The sequence below is a fragment of the Pithys albifrons genome, chromosome 7, assembly GCF_047495875.1.
Source record: "Pithys albifrons albifrons isolate INPA30051 chromosome 7, PitAlb_v1, whole genome shotgun sequence".
Lineage (NCBI taxonomy): Eukaryota > Metazoa > Chordata > Aves > Passeriformes > Thamnophilidae > Pithys > Pithys albifrons.
The window spans coordinates 44,800,293-44,816,185 of NC_092464.1; the positions used below are offsets into that span (position 1 = coordinate 44,800,293).

Sequence of the window (15,893 nt, forward strand, 5' to 3'; positions counted from 1 at the left end):
TCCCAAGAGAACAGACTGTTGCATGTGTTCAGAGCCCACACAAGGCAATGAATAGTCTGTTCTGTGGTGTATAATGTGCACAGACTGTGTCAGTACAACCTAAATCAGCTTTACTTAAATGGAAAAAAACACATAGCAATGGGGAATTGTGTCTTTTGCACAGCTTCCTCTGCCTGCCTGGTGAAGACAGATGGAAGCTGAATCTCCATAGTAGCTGGTGAAATACCTGCCTTTAGGATAGTGGGGTTTTAATCTCTCTGGGGAGAGACTGTTTTTCATCTGCCAACCACGTCTTTGTTACTTGGCGAGTCTGATCTCAGTGAGGGACCAGAAATTGTCTAAGACAATTGTCTCCTGCCAGGCATAATGCAAAGTGATGCTGGACTGCTGGGATCTCCTCTTGTCCCATTATGGTCCTGGGATTCAGTAGCAGACAGGTTGTGCTGAGAAAAACATTGATGCTTTTGATACTGAGATGTTCATCTTCAGGATGTGAAGATCCCCAACCTCTTCTCTTTTCAGATGTTGCTTAGATGATACATTCTCATATGGAGCAATTTTTGTGGAGAGTTATCTGTGTGTAACAAACTTACAAGACAGTCCTGATGTGCAGCCTTGTGCCAGCTGGACCTGAACTGCTTGTGCAGGTACCTGATAGCAATATAGGGCTGGGACAGTGCCTGCTCTTACACTCAGAGCTCTCCAGAGCTCTCCTGCTGCCTTGGGAGTACCATCTCCTGTGCAGAGAGAGCTGACAGCTGCCCCAGCTGTGAGAACAGATAGCAGACAAGCTCCTCAACCCTCTCGGGCAGTAGAGGGCGGGAAAGATTGAAAGTTTAAAGGCACTGTCATTGTAACAAAACATTGAATTACAGATCTACCTTTCACAAAAATATGGGCAAATACTTTGCTTGCTTTTTAAACTTTTACATTATTATTATGTGCCCTGCATAATCACTGACACCAGAACTGAACACACACACATACACACATACATATTTGTACTTCTGCAAACTCCATGTGGAGTTCTTGAATATGCTTATTCCTTCTGGCTTTGCTTCTTATTTCAAAATAATGAGCTGATTTTCCACATTGCACTGTTTGTTAATTTCCAATTTTATCACTGTACAATGCTTTAGTTTTTATTGTAATACACCAAGTAATTATAGTAAAAATGACAAAATCCAACTAAGAGGTTAAAATGAGACCTCTGCAAGTTTTGTAGCAGGTGTTAGGTAACTCTAGATAGATTTGCCAAAGTATGTTTTCCCAAAACATGTCAGAAGTAGTAACAAACCTTTGAAACACAAACCAAGGTGGAATTTACAGGTAAACATGGTTATGTGCAGTTTCACCAGAGATGGTTTGATCTTCCTAGTTCTTTGTCTTCTGGAGGGTCCAGCTCCAGGGATGTCACACCATCTCTTCGGTGACACCCACTGGCATGTTTGGTGGGGAAGATACTGCCCAAACAGCTTTCTGCCTGAGCCTCTTCCCAGGACACACAATTCAACCCATTCATTGCAGGACCTGTTTTGGAAGCACAGAATGCCTCCCCTGCAGCCCTGTGAGGAGCCTTCCCTCCCACCACTGGGGGGTCCTGTTACAGCCCCCTACTCCGAGACCACTGGCAAGGGCTGCTGCTCTCCTCTGCAGCCTGGGCTAGCTGTCAGGGAGATGCTCTTTCTGGGGCTTTGTGACCACCACAGGAACCTGCTCAAGGTTCTCAATGCATCACCCAAAAGCTGGTAGCAACTCCATGATGCTTCTCCCTGCACCTGTGGGCCCTGAGTCTCCTTGGCACTACAGGAGGACCAGTGTCTAAAAGTGCCTTTCTATGGGTTTGCTTGCTACAAGTCTGTGTTCCCAGGGACTGCCCATCCTTCTCTTGTGCATTCTGGAGACCCTACACAGGGTATGCTCTGGGATGTCACTGCCTTGCTAGTACTGACTGTAGAGTCAAAACCAGCCAAAAAGAAACAGTCCCAGCTATGGCTGTGTCCACAGTTTGCACAAAAGAAATAGAAACATCTGTCCTTCACATTCAAGGTGTTCATGTTTAATATCAGCTTCAATATCTTTCTGATCAGATGGGGTGACTAAACTGTAAGGAGTTTCACATAAGGAATATCTTGAATCTAACTCAATTTATAAAAAGCAATGTCTGCCATGCTCTGCTGATAATTGTGTAACAGATTCCAATGTGGACTTTAGACCAGAGAGACCAAGTCTAAAACACATGATTAAACAGATACATTTCTCCCTGAGGGACATGTCCATTAGTAACAGACATTTATTTTAAAATGTCTCAGCACACAGTTGAAAAATAAAACAAGATTTTACCTACTTAAGGAGGTAATTAGCAATATTTTACTGCTAAGCTTCATCATGACTCTTCCAAGCCCTCTCATCGGTTGTGGAGCTCATGATCTACCAGAGAGAGCTGAAAGTGTAACAAGAAGAAATAAATATTAGAGGAGTCTGGAATACTTACCAATGGTACTGTTTTGATAACATAATATTTGCTGCGATATTCATTACTTAACTTCCAATCATTATGTTAAAATGCACCTTTAATACAGGTGGGTTTTGATTGTGCAGAAGTGCTCTCCAGACTAAACCCATTCCACACACCATGCTATCAGCACCACCACCTCCCCTTTTCCCCCTGAGCTGATATTTGCACTGTACTCCTGTTAGGAGAGACACATGTTGTACCTAGCCCCCTCAGGTCAGCTGTCACTGTCCACAGTGCACTTATCAAAGTGCCACAGGTATCTATAATCTGTCTGGTCCTTGTATAAAATCAGTTCATGCTCTTGCTGAAAGCTCACTAACTAGTTGCTGAGTTTCATTTTACCTACTCTGTCACCACCATATGACAAATGCCTGAATTACTCTTTTAAATAATATTCTAAACCCAATCTGGTAATCTTGTAAATTAACATCACACAGAAAAGAAAATAGAGAGCCAGCTCCTGACCTGCAAGTTGAAGTTTTGTGGAAATGCTGGAAAGCAGCTGACAGTGGATCCTCACCAAAACAGGACAAGGTCCCATTTTCCGGGAGGTGAAGAACATAGATGAGGTGACTTTGTAACTTGCTCCTTAATCCATCTTCTTTAGAGCAACTCAGCAACTCAGTGTGCAGACATTGCAAAGGGACTCTCCAGAGTCCATGTCCAGTCACACTGCTGTGGTTAGATTAGGTTAAAACAGAGGAGAGAAAACAAAGAGAGCACTGCTATTAAAAAGATATGAAGACAAATTATTAGTAGCAGAAGGTACTGGCAATAGTGTTTGCACTGTCCAGAAGTTTGTCCAGAAATATATCCAGATCTGGACAACAGCAAGTGTAACAAAGTAAATACTTTTCTTTTTTTCCTTTCTCAGACCTGCATCTACTTCCAGAATAAGACAAGGAAGAGGAGACAGATGGTGAAGATCCTTAAATCTCATCACTTGCTGTTGCTTCTTAAAAGCAAACAAACCCCCAAAACCCAACAGAAAACCTCAAAGGGGCAAGCACCACATGAATGTCCACCGCAGAACAGGATGTGTAAATTCAGTGCCAATTTAACCTGGTTTTACTAACATTTCTCCAAAGGACAGGGACAGCCTTGGCTGCACAAGCTCTACCGCGTGGTGCCAGAGCAGTGCCCCAGCAGGGAGGGAGAATGTGGGTGCAGGGAAGATGCTATGGCCCCTTAGAAGCTTCTCCCCACAGCAGGTAGTTCAGAGGCTAGATGTAATTCATAAAATAACTATCCCCCAAAAATGAGGGCATATATTTCACCCTCAGCAGCAAAATGTAACTAAAATGTTTAAATCTTTGCTCTCTCTTCACTTCAAGGACTCAAAAACAGCCTTGGGTTTGTCTGGAGCACAAGCCACAGCACGCTCTGAAGTAGCCACTCCCATCCAGAATCATGTATGTATGTATGGCCAAACTTTGTGTACGAAAATTTGGGCAGGGCTCTCCCCACGTGGGTGTGCCCTTCCAGCCTGCGCAGTGGATTTTTTAGGTGAGGCTCAGCATGTGTAGAACTGACCCCACCGTTTAAGTCCTGAGGTCTATCTACAGAGCACCCGGTACTAAGCCTGGGGCTGACCCTGCTCAGCATCCGAGATCTGATGGGATTGGATGGCAGGGAGGCATTGAACTGCCAGAGGGGACTGGTGCCTACTGGGACTTGAACTCAGGACCTTGGGATTCAGAGTCCGGAGTGCTCTCCTTTAGACCACGGGACTCCCCCTATCCAGAAGCATGGAATCACAGAATCCATCAGGTGTGAAAAGGGAAAATACCTCGGAGCCCATCAAGTTCAGCCTGTGACCCAACAGTAGTGTCAACCAGACCAAGGCACTGCCACAGCCAGTCTGTCCTTAAACACCTCCAAGGACGGTGACTCCACCGGCTCCCTGGACAGCCCATTTCCAGTGTCTCATCACCCTTTCTAGGAAGAAATTCCTCCTGATGTCCAACCCAAACATCCCCTGGCGCAGCTTAAGGCTATGTCCTCTCATCCTGTCGCTGGCTGCCTGGGAGAAGACGCCGGTCCCCTCCTGGCTACAACTTCTTTCCAGGTAGGTGTAGAGAGGGATAAGGTCACTCTGAGCATCCTCCTCTCCAGGCTAAACATCCCCAGCTTCCTCAACCGCTCCTTGTAGGACATGTACTCCAGACGCTTCACCAGCTTCGTTGTTTTCTGGATCCGTAGTCCTACAAACCCTGCAGCTGTCAGAGAAGCCCATAACCGGGGCCGGGAGCAGACCGGGAAGGGGACCGGGAAGGGGACTGGGAATGGGCCGGGATCCCTCCCGCCGCGGGATCTCCGCGCGGCCGCGGCCCCGCCCCCGCGGTTCCCCATTGGCTGGCGAGGCTATATATAGACGTGGGGAAGCGCGCAGCCTCCTTTCGGCTCTGCGCCGCCCGGGCCTCCACACGGCGTTGTCAGCGTGAGTCGGGGCCGCGGGCGGGGGCGCGGGGCTGGGCGAGGCGCGGCCTCCCGCACAGCTGGGGACACCGGGGGGCTCTGCGCGACCCTCCGCCATGCCGGCGGCCATGCCGGGCCTGGCCACGCTGCGGGGAAGGCCGAGGCCTGCTGGGTGCAGGGGGGAAGGCGGTCCAAGATGGCGGGCGGCCCTCGTGGCGCGGCCGCGCCGCGCTGAGCCGCGTCCCTGTGCCCGCAGGTTCCCTGTCGTCGCTTCCTAAGGGAAACTCCACAATGTCCGGAGGCCTCGATGTCCTGCAGATGAAGGAGGAGGATGTCCTCAAATTCCTCGCTGCCGGGACCCACCTGGGAGGCACCAACCTCGACTTCCAGATGGAGCAGTACATCTACAAAAGGAAGAGCGATGGTAAACCCGCGGGATGGGCAGCTGGGATCGCGTGGGCGCAGCTGGGGGAAGCAGGAAAGTCCTCCTGCTTGAACTGTCTAGCATGGTGCTTTTGCTGATCGAACCATATTAACTCAGAGAAGTAGAATGAAGTACGTGTTTTGGAGCAATTCTACTAGTTCTGGACTGTGTTGATTTTGGAACTTGGTAAATCAATCACGGCTAGATTGCAGCAGATCTGCTAGTTCTTGACTGTATTAACAAAAAGATTTTAATATCTCAGTAGTGATTTCTGTGTTTGTTTGCATTGCTCTTCAATCTGAGTTGGCCTCTAAGAAGATAAAAGCTCATGCTAGGCCTAGGTTCTTGCTGATAGGTGCTAGGTGCTGAAAGTGTGCTACATTAAAACCATAAGGGAGTGATTTTCCTTGGAGTAGCTTTAATTAGAATTAGACTAAAATGGTCTCGCTGTAAAAAAAGGCATTGAGGTGCTGGAGCATGTCCAGCGAAAGGCCAACATTGTGAAAGGAGTAAGGACGATATTTTGTAAGGAATGGTTGAGGAAGCTGGGTTTGTCTAGTCTCGAGTAAAATCAAGCTGACGAGTGACCTTACCGCTCCCTACAACTGCCTGAAAGGAGGTTGTAGTCAGGTGGGAGCCGGTCTCCCCTGCCGTGCCAGTAGTGAGGGGACAAGAGGAAATGGCCTTGAGCCAGATGGGATATTCAGATTAGCTATTAGAAAAATTTTTTCACTGTTAGAGTGGTGAGGCACTCAGGGAAGTGGTGGAATCACCATCCCTGGAGATGTGCACGAGGTACCTGTATCTGACGCTGGGTGATGTGGTTTAGGGGTTACAGTGGCTGTGCTGGGTTTAAGGTTTGACTGGATGATTCTCAAGGTCTCTTCCAACCCTGATGGCTCTGTGATTCCATAAATTTTGAAATAACCACAGCCTTGTGACAGGTTTAATGGCAAAGTAGTGCTGTCCTGTTTTGGGATCTTGTGTTTGCTGGTTGCCCTAAAGCCTTTTATCACCAATAGGTATTTACATCATCAATTTGAAGAGAACCTGGGAAAAACTCCTCCTGGCAGCTCGTGCCATTGTTGCCATTGAGAACCCAGCTGATGTGAGCGTCATTTCCTCTAGGAATACTGGGCAGGTATGGACATTTGTTATTCACGAGGCCTGCAGTGTCTGGAGCAGAACTGTCTTGTTGTACATCGTGGCCTGCCAGTGGCAGCTTGGTGATAAAAGGCAGTAACACCAGTTGTAAGTCTAGGGACACTTTTGGAAACATGTTTCATATGTTGCACTTGCAACTTAAAACAGGTCACTTGAAACCCCATTTCTATAGTTTGAGGGTGTTTGGTAACTTGTTTGGTTTTTGTATCCTCCTTTGGGAACCTCCTGTTGGATTTTCTGGCATATTGGTGGTCATTCCCCTGGTGGCCCCTTCCCCCTACTGTGAGTCATTGTCTCTGATTTTTGAGGCTAGTAAGCACCTGATATAAGCGTTTTCAAGGGAATAATTTTCTCTGTTACCAAACAAGGTATAGTAACTAGTATATTTGTAATTTTGTCTCTAGAGTTATAACAAAAAATACTTTCTTGTAGTAAATAGCAATCTTTAAATAAAGCCTATTAATCACTAGAGTTTGTGAGATCAGTTTCTTTAAACTAATACAGGTGGGGCCATGAACTTCCAGGGAGATTGTGAGTGGCACAGGGTGGATTTACAAAGGAAAAGCTTGGGTTCCTGTGGACTTGACATGCACACTGTTAAAGCTTGATGCTGAGGTCAGTTTCTGGCCAGTGAGCTCTCAAGTGTCGGAGGTGTGCGACAGCAAACCTGAGGGCAGGGTTTTCGCTAACGCCAGGAGAGGGGCTCCCTCTGTGATTGGAGTTTGATAGTAGGCCCTGCCACATGCCTGAGAAGTTAAAAGCTGTTGCAAGTGAGTAAGAGCTGCCAACTGCAATTTTAAGGGACACAGCTGTAGTTTGTGTGTATTTACTACTAAGGTTTTTCTCTAGTTCCTGAAGTTATGCTACTGGATAATCAAGGGATCTAAAAATAATGGAGGGAAACTAGCTTGCTTTTTTCATAAGTTGTTTGTTTGATCCCCCTTTTGTGATTTGATAATGAGAATTTGGAGTAGAGCTTGCAGATAACTTAGGGGAAGAAAAAAGGTTTTTTTCTGTAGCCTGACTTCCTGCTTTGCTTGTGGATATGATCTTTTGAAGTTGTGATGTAGCTATTTTCAGAAACATTTTTATTTTGTGTCCTTCTGAGGTGGTGAGCCCTGATTTCAGAGAATTGAAACAAATAGTTCAGTTAAATTCCCTGCACGTTCACTGAGAGTGTGCCTGGTTTAAATTCAGTTTTCCAACTAGGTTGAATTGCGCTTTTCCAGCTTCACTGTTGCTGTGGTCCATTTTTCACAGCGTGCCGTTCTGAAGTTTGCTGCTGCCACTGGGGCTACTCCTATTGCTGGACGTTTCACCCCTGGGACCTTCACCAATCAGATCCAAGCGGCTTTCCGTGAGCCACGACTCCTGGTTGTTACGGATCCCCGGGCTGACCATCAGCCGCTGACAGAGGCGTCTTACGTCAACATCCCCACCATTGCGCTGTGCAACACCGACTCCCCGCTGCGCTACGTGGACATCGCTATTCCCTGCAATAACAAGGTAATGGCTTTGCTGGGGCATTCCCAGCAGCTTCCTCCGGAGCAGGCCCTGCTTTTGCAAGATGGGTGCTTTCTGTAAGGGAGGGTTGGCTTGTTGTGTCCTGTGTGTCTCCCAGGGAAACTAGCTAATAATTGTCTCTTGCAAAGTGGCAGGTGGGTGGGGAGGAGGAGATAAGATGCACACAGTTGGAGCTTGGAGCTGAGGCTGGTTTCTGGCCAAGGAACTCTCAAGTGTAGGACGTGTGCTATAGTAACCTGGCAGGATTTTTCGCTGACGCCATGAGGGTCTTTGTGGCCCAATGAGTGGAGTTTGGTAGTCATTCTTGCCACAGATTATGAATATGAATGAAAGATAAAGTGAACTGATGAAGAAACTGCTCTGAAACATTACGTTGCCAGAAATCACCTGAAAGGTCAAGTCTAGGAGGATGGGAAGCCATCTTTAAACTCTGTCTAGATATCAGTCACTAAAACTAGTGTAAGCCACATTTGAGCATGTATGTAAGCTTTGCTTGTTTAGTTTTCAATTTATTCATTCTAGTATATGTGGTGAGCATAATCCCTGTCTTTGGACAAGATTCACGTGGGGTAGTGATCAGTATGAAACTCCATAGCAAGAGACTTACCTTGGACTATGCTGTATACAGCAAATTCAGGTGTTGGTGACTGACATGCACTGCAATTCCTGCTGAGACCCAAAAGTGTCACTGGGAATGTGAAAAGTTGCCCTTTCTTTTGTGTCTAAGTTCATAAATCTGAGTATGGACAAGTAATCTGTTTCTCTAACCACACAAGAATCTTTGATTGGGTGCAAATAAGTCTTTTCTTCCAAGGTTTAGCTTTCCAGAAACTCTGACCTACTGTCTCCTGTTCCAGGGAGCCCACTCAGTGGGGCTGATGTGGTGGATGCTGGCTCGGGAGGTCCTGCGCATGCGTGGCACCATCTCCCGTGAGCACCCGTGGGAAGTCATGCCTGACTTGTACTTCTACAGGGATCCTGAGGAGGTAGGAGCCTCATGGCAGGAAATGTGTCTCTGTGAGATGTTTTGCTTGTGCTCCCTACCTCGTGGTCCTGTGTGCCTGCTGTTGAGGATGGGTTTTGCCAGTGTAATTGCTCTTCACACTTAAATGTGATGGTTGGTTAAATGTATTGCATTTTGCCAGTTAGTGCCTGGTAAGTGTGGTGATGTGTTCCTGGGAGACTCAGGCTGGGCTCTTCCATTGCAGATTGAAAAGGAGGAGCAGGCTGCTGCTGAGAAGGCAGTCACAAAGGAGGAGTTCCAGACTGAATGGACGGCCCCAGCCCCTGAATTCACTGCTCCTCCTCAGCCTGAGGTTGCAGATTGGTCTGAAGGAGTGCAGGTCCCATCTGTGCCCATCCAGCAGTTCCCCACAGGTCAGTTTGGGGGGTGTCTGTGGGAAGGGGCAGATATTTTGTGGGTGGGAAGAGCTGGGGTGCACTAAGTGTTGTTGTCTTTGTGGTTGCAGAGGACTGGAGCGCTCAGCCTGCCACTGAGGACTGGTCAGCAGCTCCCACAGCCCAGGCTACTGAGTGGGTTGGCACTGCCACGGAGTGGTCTTAACTTCAGTCCCACTGCACTATGAGAGAAATAAAGACTGGTTTAGTAAACACTGTGCCTGGTACTGCTTTTGTAAACTTGTTGGGTGGTAATGTGTTGGGAGCATGGGGCACAGTCCTCATCTGTGGGTGGGGTGTCTGTTACACCCTGTTCAGTGTACCTGGGGGTTGTGGGTTCTGTCCCTGCCTACAGCAGTGTGCTGGGATGCCCTTCCTGCTTCCCCACCAGCAGGACACAGCACCAGGACTTGTAGGTGGGTTTCACATTTCCTTCCTTGCCTGGCTCCACACCCTGAGTGTTGCACCTGAGACCCAAGAGGAGTGGAGGTGACATGGGGCAAAGCTGGTTTTCTCATCACTCCCTGCACCCTGGGTAGGTGAAGCTGGGGTCCCCACAAACGAAGAGTTTTCATCATTCTGCCTGGGGTTTCAGAAGTTTTTAGAGTGAAAGAGGTTCTTGTGACCAGGTATGAGAGGTGGCTTGACTGCACAATGTGGAGAGGAGACCCCTTGAACTGCTCCCCTGGTGAAGCCCCAGCTCTGGCATCCATATTGCCATTTCCTTCTTCAAAAATACTGCAGTAATCTTAAGGAAAAAAGCCTCAAACCCAACGTTTCATTTACTTAAAACTTTCAAGGATTATACTAATGCGATTAATAGCAGTAATGGGGCAGTAGACCCTTCACCAAGAGAATGAGGGTTTTGTTTACCACAGGTGGAGATTGTTCAAGTTGGATGCTTTTTTCCGTGTGGCTGTGGTCTCAAATTCTTTTTTTTTATCTTCAGCACTGACCATTAACTTGCAAAGAATGTTTTCTCTTAGCACATGTGCTCATTTCATTTTACTGTAATAGTGCAGTACTGTATTTGATTTTACTGTAATATTAGCAGTAAAAAAGCCTAAAGCAAGTTATGTATATTTCTTCATGGTATCTGGGCAAAGGAGGCTGGTCTATTGTCTACGTTTTTACATCAAGGTGATCAAAGATTTTGTTAAGAACAAACAGCTTTTAGGCAAGAAGCATTTGAGCACTTCACCCATGAGCACATTGGAGCACAGACCCTTCCTGTTGTGTTAGTGCACTGCCCTCGTCAGATGGGTGTCTGTGGCACATCCTTCAGTACTTCACTTGCCAGGACCCAGCAGTGGGAGGCTCCTTCCTGTGGGCTGAGGGCTTGTCACTGGTGTGTCAGCGTTGTTAGAGACCCAGTCGCTTTGGGACTCGGTGGGTGCTGTAGCCGCATCAGGGGCAGCCTGTACAGCAGCTGCTGATCCACTCCACAGGTCTGAGATTGCCCCGACTGTTGCCCTTGACTTTCCACTCTTCCACATAAAAGTTTCCAAACCCAGAGCATAGTCTTACCCCTCTCTACACTGAATCGTTGTTATTATTACTGTTCCTTTATCTGTGTTGTAACCTTCATAAGAATAATATCCAAGTTCATGACTATGTAGCAGTCATCAGACAGCTCCTGTGTGGGTGAAGGTGCTGTTTTCAATCAGCTGCATCTGAGGATCTCTTACTGAAACATTTCTGGTACATTACTGGAATGTGGTTGTTTTCATTTAAGGATTTCTTGAAGTATCCTGCTGACTTTCATGACTGATTCTTTTTAGAACCAAGTACTGCTAGCGAGTGGTGGACGCACATCACGGGAAAAGAGGGGCTCTGCATGTGGATTCCAAATTGCCACTCTCCAGAGTGGGAGAGCTCGTTTTCCTGGAGCTCTGCAGGGGGATGAATAGCAGCAGCTTTTTAGAAAAGGAGGCAGCCTTGGCTCCAGCAACAGAGGGCCCTTTGCAGGAAGGCCATGTTCCTCAGCATGCACAGGGATGGAGAGTTCAGCATAGGAGTGGAGGCAGCAGCAGAGGTGCAGCAGATCTGACACCTGTCAGAGCTTGCCCTGTGGCAAATACCTGGCAGATGGGATCTGCTGAGGCAGTATAGAGGAACAGGAAGAGGAAGTAACAGCCATCCTAGAGACACTGTCCTGTTTATTATTTTCTAGCAATTGCAGTGTTGATGTTGAAAAATGGACAGCACAGAACTTAAAACTTATTCTGGATTGATCTGAGTCAAAATGTCTTAGGCAGATGTCTCCATGTAGCGAAAACAATTTTTTTCCCTGAAGGTCATTTCTCTGTGACCATCTCTCTATTCAGTTTGGGTTGTTTGAAGTGGGGTGAGTTGGGCTAGATATGTTTCTTAGGATACCCTTCTTCCGTACTTGGTCTCAGCAGGAGGTGGCTGATGTTGCTGAGAATCACAAAACCCCTCTGGAGAACTAAGCTATTAAAGAGTCCTTGCCAATATGCTACTATGTGATTCATGAATCTCATACACATCTGTTTCCTAATTCCCTCCCCAATTTATATGCCACCATTCACAGATGTTCCTTTTCCTCTCCAGTCATTTCTTTGCCCAAATAATCACAATATTTTTAGTATCCAAGTATTGTAGGATTACACCAAGGCTTTTTTTTTTTTCAGGAAGCAAAAGTTTTTATGTACAGTTGAAGAAACTCATCTCTTTCAAATCCAGGCTGCAAAAATATTCCGCTCTTTTCATCTATAGTCTATTTTGTTTTATGAAACTGTGAAAATGGCTATAGGATGTTTGATGCTGAATCTTAGGAGTATGGCATGCTCATATTGTAAGCCTGTTTACTAAAATTAGTGCAGCATATAAGTAATTATGCAAAGGAAACTGAGGTGTGCGTGACTGAGGAGTTAACTTCACAGCTCCTCTTAGGAGACTCCTTCCCTAACCAGGACTACAATCATGCAGTTGGAGTGGATCATGTAATTTAGATTTTTTTTTCCTTCCTTGGATTAATATCTTCTTGATGCAGATAGACTCTACATGGTAAGTCTGGATCCTTTCCAGAGCTGTGTACCTTGAACTTCCTCAGGACAAATGAGGCCTGTTGTCATCAATACAAATGTTCTAGCAGAGGAAGAAAAAAGAAAAACATTTCAGATTTACCTCATTATTGCTGTAGGACCAAGGTGTTGCTGGAGCATCTCCCCATTGCCCTGCAACTTCCAAAGAGACATCAATCAGCATTTCAGGCAAAGTTTTTTCTTCTAGCCAATGCTTGGCATTACCAGCTCCCAGCCCTTGCAGCCTAGAGCTTGTAAACACCACAAAGCCTGAGTTTGTGAAAACCTCATCTGCATCATCTGTATAGCAGGTAAAGGCAAAGGTAGAACAGTGTGTTACAGCTGTATGGTAGCACTGTGAATAAAGAACATGGTTGATTATCAGCCCTGCAAAGAAGCAGACTGGGATAACCTTGGACATGGACATGATCTCACTATGTCACAATACTGATTTTCTAAATTTCTTGCTTTGTGGGACACTAATTTCTGAACCTGTTTTTTATTTGCTCTTTTAGTACTTGTTTTAGGAATACTCATTGCCATTTTTTATTCATACACTCAATAGTGACTGATGAACAAAACTCCATAATAAAAATACCTTTTTGATTGTTATCTCTATAGTTGAAATAACATCTCTTTTCTGGGCTACTGCTGAAACCCTCAGTTTATAAAGTTAATAAATAAAGCCTGAGTTTAACTAGTTTGTCTTCTCATATTACAGAGTCCTAAATATTTCTGTCAGTGTTTGTTTCACTGGGTACAAGATTGTTTTTACTACTCCTGTTCAAGCATGAATAAAATAACTCCTTAAAGGACATAGGATGCATCCTTTGAAATTATGACTCCCTAACCCTTGTCTGAAGGCCAGAAAAACCTGCTTTTGTAGAAAATATTTGTCTTCATGCTAAATGCCACTGGACTACGTGAAGAAGGGTTCCTTTGGTTTGTTTTGGTATGGAGTCTTGCTCTTGGGCAGGACCAGGGGTACCACAGTGCATCTGTGCATCTGGCATAGACCCCTTTCCAGGGACATTGGTGTGCCCTCTACCCTTAGTATGAGGCTTGGGTTTTAACAGCAGGCAACTCAAAAGAGGGGAACAGGGCGTGTTGTACAGGCCAGAGTTGAATGTTTAGGACTGAAACAACATTTCAGGTGTTCAAAGGGACTATCCACTGTATCTGTGGGTTTGGGTTAGGGTTTGGGTCATGCATCGCAGGGAGCTCGGCGTGAGAAGTGTGGCATGTTGCATAACTCAAGAGTTGGTCTGTGATAAGGATTGTTGTGTCAAAGACTGGGACAAGATTTTCCAGTAACGGCATCTCAGCCTGGAAAGCTGCTGTGAAGCCCTACTTCTCACCTGGAATGCTGAATTTGTTAGCATTGCCCAAGAAATGGGTTCCAGAGGCTGTTTGACACCTCACTTCTGGAGAACCAAAGGGATGCTGAAGGAGGAGGAGGTGGTCTGGATATTTGCCTTTTGGGTCTAAACTAGGTCGGGATGGCAATACCAGCCTTTTGCCACTCTCATACACGGGCATGTTAAGGGAAGGGGATTGCCGGGAGCAGGCAAACAAGCACGCGAGCGTCGCTCCCACATGGCAGGTGTTAGGAGGATGATGATGAGTGGGTTACCCAACTGCAAAACATGAGCGTGCGGATCATTTCCTAGCCTCCAGTAGGTGGGGCTGTTATTCCGAGTTTGTCCCTGTTTCGCGTGCTGCTGGCGCTGATGCAGGAGAGCGGGACAGAGGGAGCACCGAGGGAGGGAAGGTACTCGCCTGGCTTTTTCACTTCACTGTAGCAGAATGATGCCCTTTCATAGGAGGGACTTTTAAAAAAATCAAACCTTGCTGTTTTTCCATATATGTTTAAGCGTTAAACTTGTTGCCTCTGTGCTCAACTGCAAACTGATCCTGTTTTTAATTTCCCTAAGGGAGCAAGTGTGGGGGAATGCTGTGGGCTGCAAGTGCTCCTGTTGGAGGCTTTCTAGTTCATCTGTCCTTTCTGGCCTATTACTTCCAGCATTTTCTAAAATGACTCATTTCCCTAGTACTCCCAAAGCTCACAGATACATAATTTACTACACCTGTTGGCTTCGTTAATACATAACAAGTAGCAGGTGTGCAGAGGCAATCAGGGTGTGTTTATTAAGCCACATGCCTGCTCCCAGCTGTGTAAGGTTTTATTAGCCCCAGTTGTCAGGGGGCTGAAGTGCCTCCCAGCCCTTGGCTCACATGAACTGGTGTGAGGTAGGAGCGAGCATGATATTGGCTTTTCTCCTTGGCTTTGTGAGGCAGACCCATTTTGTTTGATTGCTGTAAGCAGCAAGTAGTTCTCCATCAGCTCTTTCAGGAGGGTTAAGGAGTCTAACAACTAGGTTTTCCTGATTTCAAGGGTTGAACCCTTTGAAAACTTTTGAGATAAACTTTAAGTCTTAATTTTGTTTGTCTAAGCATGTCTTGGATTTCTCCTTGATTTGTATGCTGCTCCTATTCTTTGTTTTTAAATTTTATTTTTATTCTGTGGAAATTAAGTGTTTATTGTTTCATAATGAGAACTGGGATTTCTCAAACTATATCTTGAAATAGGAACATCATGAAGATGTCAGATCCGAGATTTGTGATTTAAAATGCTGCAAGCCAGCAGTGCTGTGTGTGCCCAGGTGGGACAGGTGTTCTGTGGAGCTGTCCTTCTGTTGTCTGTGCTGGCTCTGCTCCCCTGGCATCTGAGAGATGGAGGTTGCTCTGCTCAGGTGAGTGTCATTTATTTAATTTTTATTTTAAATATTCTACCATTATGAGAATACTGTATTGACTTTCCCTTCTGGTGTCCATTTGGTAGGTACTGAGTTAGAGCAGAGCATCTCTGAGCTGGCTGCAGCCTGCGAAAGGCTCAGTGTGCAAGTGAGACCCCAAGTTCTGAGATGTGAGGGCTGCGATAAGACTGCTGTCTTCTGGAACTGTGGCTTTGTTATTGTTGTCTTCTGGGGCTCTTCTGCTATTAAGATAATTGCAACACAAAATACAGAGGGGAGCAGTGAGTGTCTCCCATGGGGCAGTGTAAGCCAGAGGGGAACAGTGTGGGCATCTTTGCTTGCCAAGACTAAGATGAGTTTAGCAGTTGTGGTAGCTGTTCAGGCAATATTTTGCTGCTACTGTTGGGATCCCTGTGGCAAATGTGTGCTGGGTACATCTTCCTGGTTAGGTGAGATTTAATGGGAGTTGTCCATAATGTGTTTTGGTGCTGCAGAGCCCCCATATCCTACATCTTTGGTTCTGGGTAGGTTTGGGATTAAGCGGTTACTGGAGGGCAAGGAGAGCTCTCCCACTGCATTTGTGTTTATGGACTCATTTAGGAGCTTCTTAGAGTGGGGGCTCTGAGATTCAGGCTGGTGCCTTG

At 46.2% G+C, this 15,893-nt stretch overlaps 1 protein-coding gene and 2 non-coding genes across 3 annotated transcripts; all 3 read left to right on the top strand.

The window, feature by feature from the left end:
- Positions 1-4,883: 4,883 nt before the first annotated feature.
- Positions 4,884-9,659, top strand: RPSA (ribosomal protein SA). The gene is made up of 7 exons (XM_071561327.1): positions 4,884-4,958; positions 5,193-5,360; positions 6,383-6,501; positions 7,785-8,030; positions 8,906-9,034; positions 9,257-9,425; positions 9,518-9,659. Exons 2-7 carry the CDS (start codon positions 5,228-5,230, stop codon positions 9,610-9,612), a joined length of 891 nt encoding a protein of 296 aa, XP_071417428.1. The 5' UTR covers positions 4,884-4,958; positions 5,193-5,227; the 3' UTR covers positions 9,613-9,659.
- Positions 7,111-7,270, top strand: LOC139674798 (small nucleolar RNA SNORA62/SNORA6 family). The gene has a single exon (XR_011698357.1). It is a non-coding gene; the product is annotated as a small nucleolar RNA SNORA62/SNORA6 family (small nucleolar RNA).
- On the top strand, positions 8,205-8,363 carry LOC139674797 (small nucleolar RNA SNORA62/SNORA6 family). Its single transcript, XR_011698356.1, has one exon. It is a non-coding gene; the product is annotated as a small nucleolar RNA SNORA62/SNORA6 family (small nucleolar RNA).
- Positions 9,660-15,893: the final 6,234 nt, after the last annotated feature.